This window comes from Somniosus microcephalus, chromosome 11, assembly GCF_052327205.1.
Source record: "Somniosus microcephalus isolate GS21.2 chromosome 11, FLI_Smic_1.0, whole genome shotgun sequence".
NCBI classification, from domain to species: Eukaryota; Metazoa; Chordata; class Chondrichthyes; order Squaliformes; family Somniosidae; genus Somniosus; species Somniosus microcephalus.
The window spans coordinates 129,206,774-129,221,078 of NC_140997.1; the positions used below are offsets into that span (position 1 = coordinate 129,206,774).

General features: G+C 45.7%; 1 protein-coding gene across 1 annotated transcript in view; it reads right to left on the reverse strand.

The window, feature by feature from the left end:
- Nucleotides 1-14,305, reverse strand: part of LOC147110883 (cadherin-related family member 4-like) — a 331,517-nt gene that overhangs the window by 12,886 nt on the left and 304,326 nt on the right. The window contains exons 11-12 of the mRNA XM_085999974.1: nt 5,514-5,723; nt 1,965-2,110 (exon numbers count right to left, since the gene is read on the reverse strand). Coding sequence (XP_085856100.1) covers nt 1,965-2,110; nt 5,514-5,723 — 356 coding nt within the window. The remainder of the gene's footprint in view (nt 1-1,964; nt 2,111-5,513; nt 5,724-14,305) is intronic.

Here is a 14,305-nt window from a genome sequence, read left to right on the forward strand (position 1 = left end):
AAAGAGCACATCTTTCAGAACAGTCTTGCCATTCTTGTACTGTATCACTGAGGCCTGTGTAAGGGCCACCTGTGGTTCCTTGGGTAAATGCACTGCCCGGGATGATACTGTGCCATTTTGCCTGGGAAAGTTCCTGGTTCCATCCCTGCCCCATGCTGAGCTCAGCTGGGAGGCCGGTGGTCAGTATGGATGAAGCACCCCCAGGATAGGGAAGGAAATGTCGGACATGGCAACTGGGACCCACACACGAGGAATGGTCAACTAGACCAGGTGTTAGGAAGAGCCAACTCTTGTGGAACTGCACCCCAACACTAGGCAGGGCCTTCTGGGGCAAAGAGCAAAACCTTATGTTAAGATCCAGGGGTGGCAACTCACCCCACTCGGATCCATGGCCCAGAAACTGGGCTACTTACCACCATCCATTAGCGCTGGAATCCTGGTGAAACATGGCAGCCGTCACTCTAACACCCTTCTCTGATGCGGGACTCAGCGGCCGCCATTTTGGTGAGGGCCATAGCGCTGGCCCTGGAGATGCAAGTGGGGAGAGCATGACATCAGTCAGCATGCAACGCCAACTTAACGTCACATTCTGTAAACTTCAACCTTAGCGCTGAGTTTAGTACTGGGTCAAAAGCTTGCTCTGAAAAGCGAGCATGCAGCAGGCTGACAGAGACACTGTCAGCTCTTCTTAAGGGGACACATACATCATTCAGGTAAGTTTGTATTTAAGCTTTTGGACTGGATTTTTAAAAATTTTATTGAAGTGATGACTTGGTGCCATACATGTTAAAAGTTTTTTAAGTGTGCAGGGAGTGCTGCTGGATGCTTGCCAGACATCGGATGGTAAAGGAAGGCCTCTGAGAAGACAGAAAATGCTGGAAATACTCAGCAGGTCAGGCAGCATCTATGGAGAGAGAAACAGAGTTCATGTCTCAGGTCAAGATGCTGCCTGATCTGCTGAGTATTTCCAGCAATTTATGCTTTTATTTCAGATTTACAGTATCCATTTGCGGAGGGAAGAGGAAGATGCAGAAGAGGTAGATGCAGAAGAGAAGGAAGCAGCAGAAAGGATGCAACCCAGACAGCCCCTTTCTGGTCGGGATCTCCGAGATAGAATCATCCGCCTGCGGTACTCTCGGCCGCAAAGCTGAAATAAAAGCTACCACAAAGCAAAGTTTCCAATCCAACTTTATATATCAATGCATCCAATATGACATCAAGAAATCAACTCATCACCCTTTTACATTCCCTTAGTGACTGTCTTGTGTTTGCCTTTGCCTATCTGACCTTGAGGAGCTGGTGGCTGGGAGTGTGAAATCGAGTGACGGTTCTGCCTCCTCCCCCTCCCCTCCCCCTCCCCCTCCCTCCTCCTCCCCCTCCCTCCTCCTCCTCCCGCTCCTCCCTCTTCCTCCTCCTCCTCCTCCTCCTCCCCCTCCCCTCCCCCATCTCCCTCTTCCTCCTCCTCCTCCCCCTCCCCTCCCCCTCCGATGGCACCGGCAGGGAAAGATTTAGCTTTCCCTCCCGCTCTTCTTGTCCTACATGGAAAATAACAAAAATCTAGCCTGTTTGGGGCCTCCTCTTCCACTGTCTTCACCTGGCAGGGAAACTACAGCGGTTTCCCCACCTCAAGCGGCTAATTATGGCATCGGGACCTGTTTTGGGCTAGAGCAGGTTCAAATTGGGAATGGTGTGTTCCCGGTAACTTTCCAGTGGGTAAGTCACCTGGCTGATTTTATGTGCCCAAATCCTCCTCCCCCCGCCCCCCCATCCCGGTTTCCACTTCCTCTGTGTCACACCCGACTCTTGTTCTCTCAATTCAATTCAATTCAAATTGCTTTATTGGCATGACAAGGTATATCTTATGTTGCCAAAGCATCGAAAAAACATTTCTCATAACTCGACACTCTCTCTGTCCCAGCCCAGAATGTCGCTATCTCCTATGTACCCAACGTTCTCTGTCATACCTCAATAATGATGGTGTACTGTGCATAACTTGTTCTTTGTTGGGAGCTATCAAACACCACATTGTAATTCATGTCCACAGCCTGGATTATTAGTGTGTAGGTGTTGATCCTTTCAAAGTCAAGTGGGACTAAAGTGTTGATTTCACCTGGGAAAATAATGATAGGAAACTGAATCAGGAGGCAACTGAAGTGTGAAACTTGTAGAGGTTATAAAATACTAAGTAATGGCATAGAAAAGGTAAATCCTTAACACTATGAACATAGGAACAAGAGTCCGCCATTCAACTCCTTGAGCCTGCTCCGTCATTCAATTACGTTTTGGTTGATCTGTACCTCGACTCCATTTACCCGTCTTAGCTCCCCATTCCTCGATACCCTTACCCAACAAAAATCTATCAATCTCAGCTTTGAAAGTTCCAATTGACCCCCAAAACCCACAGCCTTTTGGGGGAGTAAGTTCCAGATTTCTACTACCCTTTGTGTGAAAAGTGCTTCCAAATTTCATTCCTAAGTGGCTAGCTCTAATTTTAAGGTTATGCCCCCTTGTTTTGAATACCCTGACCAGAAGAAATAATTTCTCTGTATCTACCCAATCGAATCCTTTCAACATTTTAAGCCTCTCGATCAAATCGAGCCAAGTTTATGCATCCTGTCCTGATAAACCTCAGTATTATTCTAAGTTAAACCATGGAAGTAGATCAAGGTGGGGGCATAGATTCAAACTAGTGAAAGACATTTTCGACTGATGTCAAAAGGTCCTCCTCACACAAAGAGTGGCCTGTACGTGGCATGGACTTCAAGATAGAGCAGAGGAAGCGGGAGCCCTAGTTTTAATTAGGGAAGAGCTGAAGCTGTAATTGGGGGGCTGTAGGTTTCCTCTGGTTCGATCAGCTACAATCAAGTGTCATCCTTGGCTCAGCCGTAGCACTCTCGCCTCTGATTCAGAAGGTTGTGGGTTCAAGCCCCACTCCAGAGATTTGAAAACAATGGCCTAGAAATTGGGTATAGCCCCGCTTGAGGCGTTAGAACTGGCGCTGCACAAAGTTTATAGCCAGACGAAACTTATCGCCGCCTGGCGTGATATTGGGTTGCATGGCCCCTAAAGGGGATTGAGGCGCGAATTCAGGTGTTACACGGGACTCCTAAGGCGCTAATCTTCCGGCGCAACCCAATATCGGAGCGGACGGGTGCAGCACAGGTGCTCTCTATTACTGATGACCACGAGACTTCCAGGCGCCGGCCAGCTCTTAAAGGGGTGGGTCAGTCAGCTTCAGCACGCACACTCTTCACCTTGCAGGCCTCAGAATCGGCGCAGGCCCTTCTCTGGCGCTAAAAACTTGGACCAGATGGAGAAGGTGAGACAGAGAGCAGAGCGCTTCACCAATGAGGCTCTGGAGCAATTGGTGGCCGCAGTGGAGCGCTGGCGAGATGTTCTCTACCCAGACAATGGCACGAGGCCGAATCATAAGGACTACCGACGAGCTTGGAGGGATGTATGCCAGAGGGTCAACTCCAGCAGCATGGTGACCAGGAGCCCTGTCCAATGCAGAAAGAAATTCAACGACCTCACTCGGGTCGTGAGGGTGAGTGTTGTTTCTGCAAACTTCTGCATCCCTTCATTTGCACCTGACTTTATGGCTACAGGGTGGGCTGTGCCCCATTGGCCATCTGCCAGCAAGCACCCATGGCCCTTTCTGGGCACACACATGCACATTTGACACAAGGCATCATGTAAGGGCTCTTCCACCATGGGGGGCATGAGATGATCACTCAGGGCATCATGTAACATAACTTCCCCTCCTTTCCCCTGCAGTCCAAGCTGGCGAGGATTGGCAAAGAACAGCTTCGCACCAGTGGAGGACCTCCACAAGTGGTCACTCTCACGGATCTCGAGGAGAGAGTCCACCAGATTCTTGGAGGACGTCTGAGTGGTCCTGTAACCACTGCAGCTGCCGACCCCATTGTCGACAGCGATGGTAAGGTTCTCACCTTTTACAACTGTCTCCTTCCACTTGTTCCCCCCGCCAGCATGCTTTCTCACTGTGGACCCATGTCATAGCCTTGCCGCAATCTGGCATCCCTTGCTGCCAAGCTGTCCTTTTGCTAAAGCCACTCTTCCACCTCCCTGCTTTCAGATGCTGTATCACCAGCTCGGGAGCCAGGCCCTCAAGCTGCCAGTGCCAGTGCCTCCGAAGGCTCAATGAGAAAATTACTGTTAAACAGAAGGTCAGCAACTCTCTCCAGCAACGATCAGAATGGCCAGCCCAAATTGCTGCAGCTTTTATACTAGTGCTGTCCCCTTTAAATAGCGCCCCCCGAGTCCAAGAAGGGCCTGGGAACGCTCCATCCAACTGTCACTAATAGCGCCAGGCGAAAAGGTTGCGGGCGCCACCGAATATCCGGTCTGGGGCGCCAAAAAGGCGTTGCACACTGAAATGATGTCATGATCTGCCTGCGCCCGCGGGCGAGCGAAAAGCGTTAGCGCCAGCGCTAAAAAGATACTCAATATGGGAGGTGGCGCTATATTCACTGCGCCCGCCTGAAAATTAGGAAATTCCCCAATTCTTGGGCTCTTTAGGCGCTAATCGCTGGTGCTACCAACTGAATTTCTAGGCCATAATCCAGGTTAACACTTCAGTGTACCTTTCAGATGAGATGTTAAACCAAGGCCTCATCTGCCCTCTCAGGTGGATGTAAGAGATCCCATGGCACCATTTCAAAGAAGAGCGGGGGAATTTTACCCAGTGTCCTGGCCAATGCATTACCGGCACCCGGCTACCACCCATAGAGAACATCTACCAGAAACGCTGTTTACGGAGGTCACTGACCATCATCAAAGACCCTACCCACCCCAGCCACAGTTTGTTCACCCCCCTGCCATCTGGGAGACACTACAGATGCATTTTCACCCGTACGACCAGATTTAGGAACAGCTTCTTTCCCAGGGCTGTCATCCTACTGAACTCTACAATTAAACTCTAAAGCCTGCACATCTGCCAATGCACTTTATTATGTTTATGTTTATTTATTACAAGCCAAATGAATGTTGAATGTTAAATGTCTTAATCAAAATGTACACTCTCGGGAGCCACAAGCCTACATTTCGTTGTACTGCACATGTGCACTAACAATGACAATAAAGTTGATTATGATTATGATTATGATTATGATCACTAAAACAGATTGTCTGATCATTTATCACACTGCTGTTTGTGGGAGCTTGCTGTGTGCAAATTTGCTGCCGTGTTTCCTACGTTACAGCAGTGACAACACTTCAGAAAGTACCTCATTGGCTGCGAAGCATTCTGGGACATCCTGAGGTCGTGAAAGGCACTATAGAAATGCAAGTCTTTTCTTTTTACAATGGGACAATAGACTTCCTTGTTTGTATCTTGTGATCGTGTGGCATTGTGTTCACTCAATACTTCACCCACCAGCCTATCCAGGTCTACTGCCCCTTCCCACAGTCAGTCCCACTCACCAACCCACCTGGTGCCTCTAACAGACCCAGCATTTCCTAGCCACGCCATCAATATGAGGAACACTAACCAGTGTCCGAGTGAATGTAGAAGGTTATTGGAGCGTGTCCAACAATGGAGAATTGCACATTGTTATACATCCAGTCAGCATCTGTAGCGTTCACGATGCCCACCCGTGTGTTCACTGCACTGTTTTCTGGAACCATGAATGTTTTGGTGCCGTGAAAGACTGGGGGAAACTCATTGACTTGAGTGACAGTCACCATCATCGAGACAGTCGCTGAAAGGAATCAGAAAACCAGAGATTAGAAAGGAGATACAGAAATCCCCTTTAATCAGCAGCACCTGCAACAAGACATCTAGGCCTCTCTGCCGGCTAGTTTCCGAGCATGGGATTGCGGACTCTCACAGTTCCATTGCTCTGGGCAGCCCCCAGTCCCTCCCTCTTCACCCCGGCCAGATCTTGCTGGAAAAATAACAGCGTGTTAACGATGCAAACCGTTACTAATGTGCAGATCGGCCTGCAAATTCAGGCGATTAGAAGACATGCCGTGAGTTGCAAACATCCAGAACTTGCTCCGCACCAACAACATCTCACCCTCAGCCTCACCATTATTTTTAAGAACTTGTTGGATTTTCACATTAATTGCCCATTAAACACACCACAGAAAGTTAAGTCTGGTAATTAAGAGCGTAAGGACCCTTTTAATGATGTGATCATTCTCAATGCAATGCCAATCAATCTCCCTGGTCCAGAAACATAGAAACATAGAAGATAGGAGCAGGAGTAGGCCACTCAGCCCCTCAAGCTTGCTCCACCATTCAATGAGATCATGGCTGATGATCCAAATTCAGTACCCTGTCCCTGCTTTCTCCTCATATCCCTTGATCCCTTTAGCCTTAAGAAATATATCTAATTCCTTCTTGAATATATTTAATGAATTGGCCTCAACTGCCTTTTGTGGTAGAGAATTCCACAGGTTCACCACTCTCTGGGTGAAGAAATTCCTCCTCATCTCTGTCCTAAATGGCTTACCCCTTATCTTTAGACTGTGACCCCCTGGTTCTGGACTCCCCGCCATCGGGAACATCCTTCCTGCATCTAGTCTGTCTAGTTCTGTTAGAATTTTATATGTTTCAATGAGATCCCCTCTCATTCTTCTAAACTCCTGCGAATATAAGCCCAATTGACCCAATCTCTCCTCATAAGTAATTCCTGCCATTTCAGGTATCAGTCTGGTGAATCTTCGCTGCACTCCCTCCATGGCAAGAACATCCTTCCTCAGATAAGGCAACCAAAACTACACATAATACTCAAGGTATGGTCTCACCAAGGCCCTGTACAACTGCAGCAAGACATCCTTGCTCCTGTACTCAAATCCTCTTGCTATGAAGGCCAACATACCATTTGCCTTCTTAACCGCTTACTGCACCTGCATGCTTACCTTCAGCAACTGGTGCACAAGGACACCCAGGTCTCGTTGCACTTCGCCTTCTCCCAATCTATTGCCATTAAGATAATAATCTGCCTTCCTGTTTTTGCCACCAAAGTGGATAACCTCGCATTTATCCACATAATACTGCACCTGCCATGCATCTGCCCAATCACCCAACCTGTCCAAATCATACTAGAATTTCTCGGCATCCTCCTCACAGCACACATGCCCACCCAGCTTTGTGTTGTCTGCAAACTTGGAGAGATTACATCTAGTTCCCTCATCTAGATCATTAATATACATTGTGAATAGCTGGGGTCCTAGCACCGATCCCTGCGGTACCCCACTAGTCACTGTCTGCCACTTGGAAAAAGACCCATTTATTCCAACTCTTTGCATCCTGTCTGCCAATCAGTTCTCTATCCAAGTCAATACCTTACCCCCAATCCCATGTGCCTTAACTTTACACGCTAATCTCTTATGTGGGACCTTATTGAAAGCCTTCTGATAGTCCAAATACACCACATCCACTGGTTCTCCCTTATCTATTCTACCAGTTACATCCTCAAAAAATTCCAGTAGATTAGTCAAGCACAATTTACCTATAGTAAACCCATGTTGACTTTGTCCGATTCTGTCACTATTTTCCAAGTGCTCTGCTATTACATCTTTTATAATGAACTCTAGCATTTTTCCCACTACCGGTGACAGGCTTACCAGTCTATAATTCCCCATTTTCTCTCTACCACCTTTTTAAATAGTGGGGTTAAATTAGCTACCCTCCAATCCATGGGAACTGTGCCAAAGTCTATAGACTTTTGGAAGATGACCAGCAATGCATCTACTATTTCTAGCGCCACTTCCTTAAGTACCCTAGGATGTAGATTATGAGGCCCTGGGGATTTATCGGCCTTCAATCCTGTCAATTTCCCTAACACTATTTCCCTACAAATACTGATTTCATTTAGTTCCTTCCTCTCATTAGACCCTATGTTCCCCGACATCTCTGGGAGGTTATTTGTGTCCTCCTTTGTGAAGACAGAACCAAAGTATGTATTTAATTGGTCAGACATTTCTTTGTTCCCCATTATAAATTCCCCTAATTCTGACTGCAAGTGACCTATGCTTGACTTCACCAATCTTTTTCTCTTCACATATCTATAGAAGTTTTTACAGTCAGTTTTTATGTTCCCTGCAAGCTTACTCTCATACTTTATTTTCCCCCTCTTAATTAATTCTTTTGTCCTCCTTTGCTGAATCCTAAACTGCACCAAATCCTCAGGTTTGCTGCTTTTTCTGGCCAATTAATATGTCCTCTCCTTGAATCTTATGCTATCCCTAATTTCCCTTGTTAGCCACGGTTGCGCCACCTTTTTCGTTTTATTTTTTGCCAGACTGGGATGAACAAATTCTGTAGTTCATCCATGAAATCTTTAAATGTTTGCCATTGCCAATCCACCATCAACCCTTTAAGTAACATTCCCCAATCCATCCTAGCCAACTCGCACCTCATACCATTGTAGTTTCCTTTATTTAAATTCAGGACCCTAGTCTCTGAGTCAACTACTTCACTCTCCATCTTAATGAAGAATTCTATCATATTATGATCGCTCCGCCCCAATGGGCCTCGCACAACAAGATTGCTAATCAATCCTTTCTCATTACGTAATACCCAGTCTAAGATGGCCTGATCTCTAGTTGGTTCCTCGACATATTGGTCCAGGAAACCATCCCGTATACACTCTAGGAATTCCTCCTCAAAAGTATTGTTACTAATTTGGTTAGCCCAATCTATATGTAGATTAAAGTCACCCATGATAACTGCTGCGCCCTTATTGCATGCATCTCCACGTTCCTGTTTAATGCCATCCCCAACCTCAGCATTACTGTTTGGTGGTCTGTATACAACTTCCACTAACGTTCTCCCCCTTGGTATTTCTCAGCTCTACCCATACAGATTCCACATCATCAGAGCTAATATCCTTCCTCACTATTGTGTTAATCTCCTCTTTAACAAGCAATGCTACCCCACCTCTTTTTCCTTTTTGCCTGTCCTTCCTGAATATTGAATACCCCTGGATGTTGAATTCCCAGCCTTGGTCACCCTGGAGCCATGTCTCCATAAACCCAATTATATCATATCAAAGGGTTCAATTTAAACTGTTGAGTCTTATTCCTGCATGTCGATAGAGATTTAAAAATTGCCAAAAAAATTTTTTGTGTCTCTTCTCTCTCTCTTAATCCAATCTTCCTTTCCCTCTCTTTACTTCTCTGTCTGTACATGATTTGTCTCTAATTCACCCTCCTTCTCCGTTGTTTCTCTGTTTATTTCTCAATCTTGAAATCTCAGTACGGGTGCGGTACCATAGCGGTTATGTTACTGGACTAGTAATCCTGAGGCCTGGACGAATGATCCGGAGACGTGATTTCCAATTCCACCACGGCAGCTGAGGAATTTGAATTCAGCTAATTAAATAAATCTGGAATGAAAAGCCTATGTCAAGCCTATGATGTTAATGAGGACTCCTAGGGCCACTCCCTCCCAACTGTAATGAGGCACTGTCATAAAAATCCAACTAATGTCCTTTAGGGAAGGCAATCTGCTGTCATAAGAACATAAGAACATAAGAAATAGGAGCAGGAGTAGGCCAATCGGCCGCTCGAGCCTGCTCCACCATTCAATAAGATCATGGCTGATCTGATCCTAACCTCAAATCTACTATCACTCTCCATCCCACTCGAACCCATGTGATCTCCCGGGAGAGGCGAAAAACCAGATTAAAAAAAACCCAATGGCGAATTTGGGAGAAAAAATCTGGGAAATTCCTCTCCGACCCACCTAGGCGATCGAAACTCGTCCAGGAGATCACTCTGTTCCTATATTTTCTACAGTACTTACCTTCTCTAAAGGCGATCTCCACCCCAGCCAGGAACAGCAATAAAACCATCTCCTGAAATCTAACAGAATTAGAACACAAGAAGTAGGAGCAGAACCAGGCTATATGGCCCCTGGGCCCGCTCCACTACCCACAGGGCCTCATCCCCGGAATTAACCGAGTGAACCTTCTTTGTACTGACTCGAGCGCAAGTATGTCTTTTCTTAAGTATGGACACCAAAACTGTATGCAGTATTCCAGGTGCGGTCTCACCAATACCTTGTGCAACTGCAGCAATACCCATTCCGAACCTAGACTCATGTCCAATTTCCTACCCGCTCCCCGTAACCCTTAATTCCCTTTACTTCTAGGAAGCTATCTATTTCTGTTTTAAATTTATTTAATGATGTAGCTTCCACAGCTTTCTGGGGCAGCAAATTCCACAAACCTACCACCCTCTGAGTGAAGAAGTTTCTCCTCATCTCAGTTTTGAAGGAGCAGCCCCTTATTCTAAGATTATGCCCCCTAGTTCTAGTTTCACCCATCATTGGGAACATCCTCACCGCATCCACCCGATCAAGCCCCTTCACAATCTTATATGTTTCAATAAGATCGCCTCTCATTCTTCTGAACTCCAATGAGTAGAGTCCCAATCTACTCAACCTCTCATCATATGTCCACCCCCTCATCCCCGGAATTAACCGAGTGAACCTTCTTTGTACTGACTCGAGCGCAAGTATGTCTTTTCTTAAGTATGGACACCAAAACTGTATGCAGTATTCCAGGTGCGGTCTCACCAATACCTTGTGCAACTGCAGCAATACCTCCCTGTTTTTATATTCTATCCCTCTAGCAATAAAAGCCAACATTCCATTGGCCTTCTTGATCACTTGCTGCACCTGCATACTAACTTTTTGAGTTTCGTGCACCAGGACCCCCAGATCCCTTTGTACTACAGTACTTTCCAGTTTCTTGCCATTAAGATAATAACTTGCTCCATGATTTTTCCTGCCAAAGTGCATAACCTCACACTTTCCAGTATTGTATTCCATCTGCCAAATCTCTGCCTACTTACTTAGCCTGTCCATGTCCCTTTGCAGGTTTTTTATGTCCTCACTCACTACTTTCCCTCCCATCTTTGTATCATCTACAAACTTTGATATGTTACACTCGGTCCCCTCCTCCAAATCGTTAATATAGATTGTAAAGAGTTGGGGACCCAGCACTGACCCCTGCAGAACACCACTAGTTACTGATTGCAAGTCTGAGAATGAACCATTTATCCCAACTCTCTGCTTTCTGTTAGAGAGCCAATCATCCACCCACGCCAGAATATTACCCCCAATCCCATGATTTTTTATCTTGAGCAATAATCTTTTGTGTGGCACTTTGTCAAATGCCTTTTGGAAGTCTAAATACATTACTTCCATTGGTTCCCCTTTATCCACCCTGTATGTTACTTCCTCAAAGAACTCAAGCAAATTTGTCAAACATGACTTCCCCTTCATGAAACCATGCTGAGTTTGTCCTATTATATTATGTTTATCCAAATGTCCCGTTACTGTCTCCTTAATAATGGACTCTAAAATTTTACCAACCACAGATGTTAGGCTAACAGGTCTATAGTTTCCAGCCTTCTGCCTACTACCCTTTTTAAATAAGGGTGTTACATTAGCAGTTTTCCAATCTGCTGGGACCTTTGCTGAGTCCAGGGAGTTTTGGAAAATTATTACCAATGCATCCACAATCCCTACTGCCACTTCCCTCAAGGCCCTAGGATGTAAGTCATCAGGTCCAGGGGATTTATCCGCCTTGAGTCCCATTATTTTACCAAGTACCACTTCCTTAGTGATTTTAATCATATTTAGCTCATCCCCCCCTAGAGCCCCCTGTTTGTCCAGTGTTGGGATATTCTTAGTATCTTCTACCGTAAAGACTGATACAAAATATTTGTTCAGCGTTTTTGCCATCTCCATGTTTCCCACCATTAATTTCCCGGTCTCATCCTCTAAGGGACCAACATTTACTTTAGCCACCCTTTTTCTTTTTATATAACTGTAGAAACTTTTGCTATCTGTTTTTATATTTTTTGCTAATTTACTTTCATAATCTATCTTCCCTTTCTTAATCAATATTTTAGTTATTTTTTGCTGTCTTTAAAGACTTCCCAATCTTCTATCCTCCCACTAGATTTGGCTACCTTATATGCCCTTGTTTTTAGTTGGATACTATCCTTAATTACTTTACTTAGCCACGGATGGCTATCTTTTCTTTTACACCCTTTTTTCCTCAGTGGAATATATATTTTTTGGAAGTTGTAAAATAACTCCTTAAATGTACACCACTGATCATGTACCGTCTTACCCTTTAATCTATTTTCCCAGTCCACTCTAATCAATTCCGCTTTCATACCTTCATCGTCTCCTTTATTCAAGCTCAGCACACTTGCTTGAGATCCAATCTTCTCACCCTCTAATTGAATATGGAATTCAACCATGTTATGGTCACTCATTCCAAGGGGATCCTTTACTAGGGCATTTTTAATTAATCCTGTCTCATTACACAGGTTGCTTGCCCCCTGGTCGGTTCAGTTACATACTGCTCAAGAAACCCATCCCTAATACACTCAATGAACTCATCCTCAAGGCTGACCTGCCCAATTTGATTTGTCCAGTTAATATGATAGTTAAAATCCCCCATAATTATAGCTGTTCCCTTATTACAAACCTCAACTATTTCCTGATTAATACTCCATCCAACAGAGTTGCAACTGTTCGGAGGCCTATAGGCTACGCCCACTAGTGTTTTTTTTCCCCTTATTATTGCTTATCTGCACCCAAACTGTTTCACTATCCTGCTCCTTTGACCCAATATAATTTCTCTGTATTATGGTGATTCCTTCCTTTATTAACATACCCACCCCACCTCCCCTTCCTTCCTGTCTGTCCTTCCTGATTGTTAAATAACCTGGTATGTTTAATTCCCAGTCATGGTCACCCTGCAGCCATGTTTCTGTAATGGCCACAAGATCATACCCATATGTAGTTATTTGTGCCGTTAACTGATCCATTTTGTTACGAATGCTACGTGCATTCAGATAAAGAACTTTCAAATATGTTTTGTGACACTTAGTTCCTGTTTTTTCCCCTTTTACTACTTTACCTTTTACTCCATACCTTCTGTCCCTTCCTGACACATTCTGTTGTTTAATTCCCCCACTGCTACCTAAGTCTATGACCTTCTCCGTTGTCATTTTTATTATTTGCTCTCTAGAAACCTTACCCAGTCTGGCCTATATGTGACTCCAGATCCACAGCAATGTGGTTGACTCTTAACTGCCCTCTGAAATAGCCCAGCAAGTCACTCAGTTGTAAGAAACTGCTAGAAAAAAGTATAATAACAATAAAATCAGCCAGAGCACTGGCATCAACCTAGGCATTGGATTTGGACATGGCAAAGGCACACACAGCCCACTCGACACTGCAAAGTCCTCCTCATTAACATCTGGGGAGCTGTCCCACAGACTAGTCGAGCAACAGTCTGACATAGGCATACCCTACATCCCAGAATCATCCATCACCATCCCTGGGTATGTCCTGTCCCACGGGCAGGACAGATCCACCAGGGGTGGCGGCACAGTGGTATACAGTCGGGAGGGAGTGGCTCTGGGAGTCATCAACATTGACTCGGGACCCCATGAAGTCTCATGGCTTCAGGACAAGCATGAGCAAGGAAACCTCCTGCTGATTACCACCCCCCGCCTTCCCTCAGCTGATGAATCAGTACTCTGCCATGTTGAACACCACGTGGAAGAAGCACTGAGGGTAGCAAGGGCACAGAATGTACTCTGGGTGGGGGAATTCAATGTCCATCCCCAAGAGTGGCTCGGTAGCACCAACACTGACTGAGCTGGCCGAGTCCTGAAGAAAATAGCAGCCAGACTGGGCTTGAGGCAGGTGATGAGAGAACCAACACGAGGGAAAAACTTACTTGACCTCGTCCTCACCAATCTTCCTGTCGCAGATACATCTGTCTATGACAGTCCATGGTAAGAGTGACCACCGCACAGTCATTGTGGAGATGAAGTCCCAGCTTCACACTGAGGACAACCTCCATCATGTTGTGTGGCACTACCACCGTGCTAAATGGGATAGATTCAGAACAGATCTAGCAGCTCAAAACTGGGCATCCATGAGGCGCTGTGGGCCATCAGCAGAATTGTATTCCACCACAATCTGTAACCTCATGGCCCGGCATATCCATCACTCTACCATTACCACCAAGCCAGGTGGCCAACCCTGGTTCAATGAAGAGTGCCGAAGTGCATGCCAGGAGCAGCACCAGGCGTACCTAAAAATGAAGTGCCAACCTGGGGAAGCTGCAACACAGGACTAAATGCATGCTAAAAAGTGGAAGCAGCATACTATAGACAGAGCTAAGCGATCCCACAATCAATGGATCATATCAAAGCTCTGCAGTCCTGCCACATCCAGTAGTGAATGGTGGTGGACAATTAAACAACTAACGGGAGGAGAAGGCTTCATGAATAT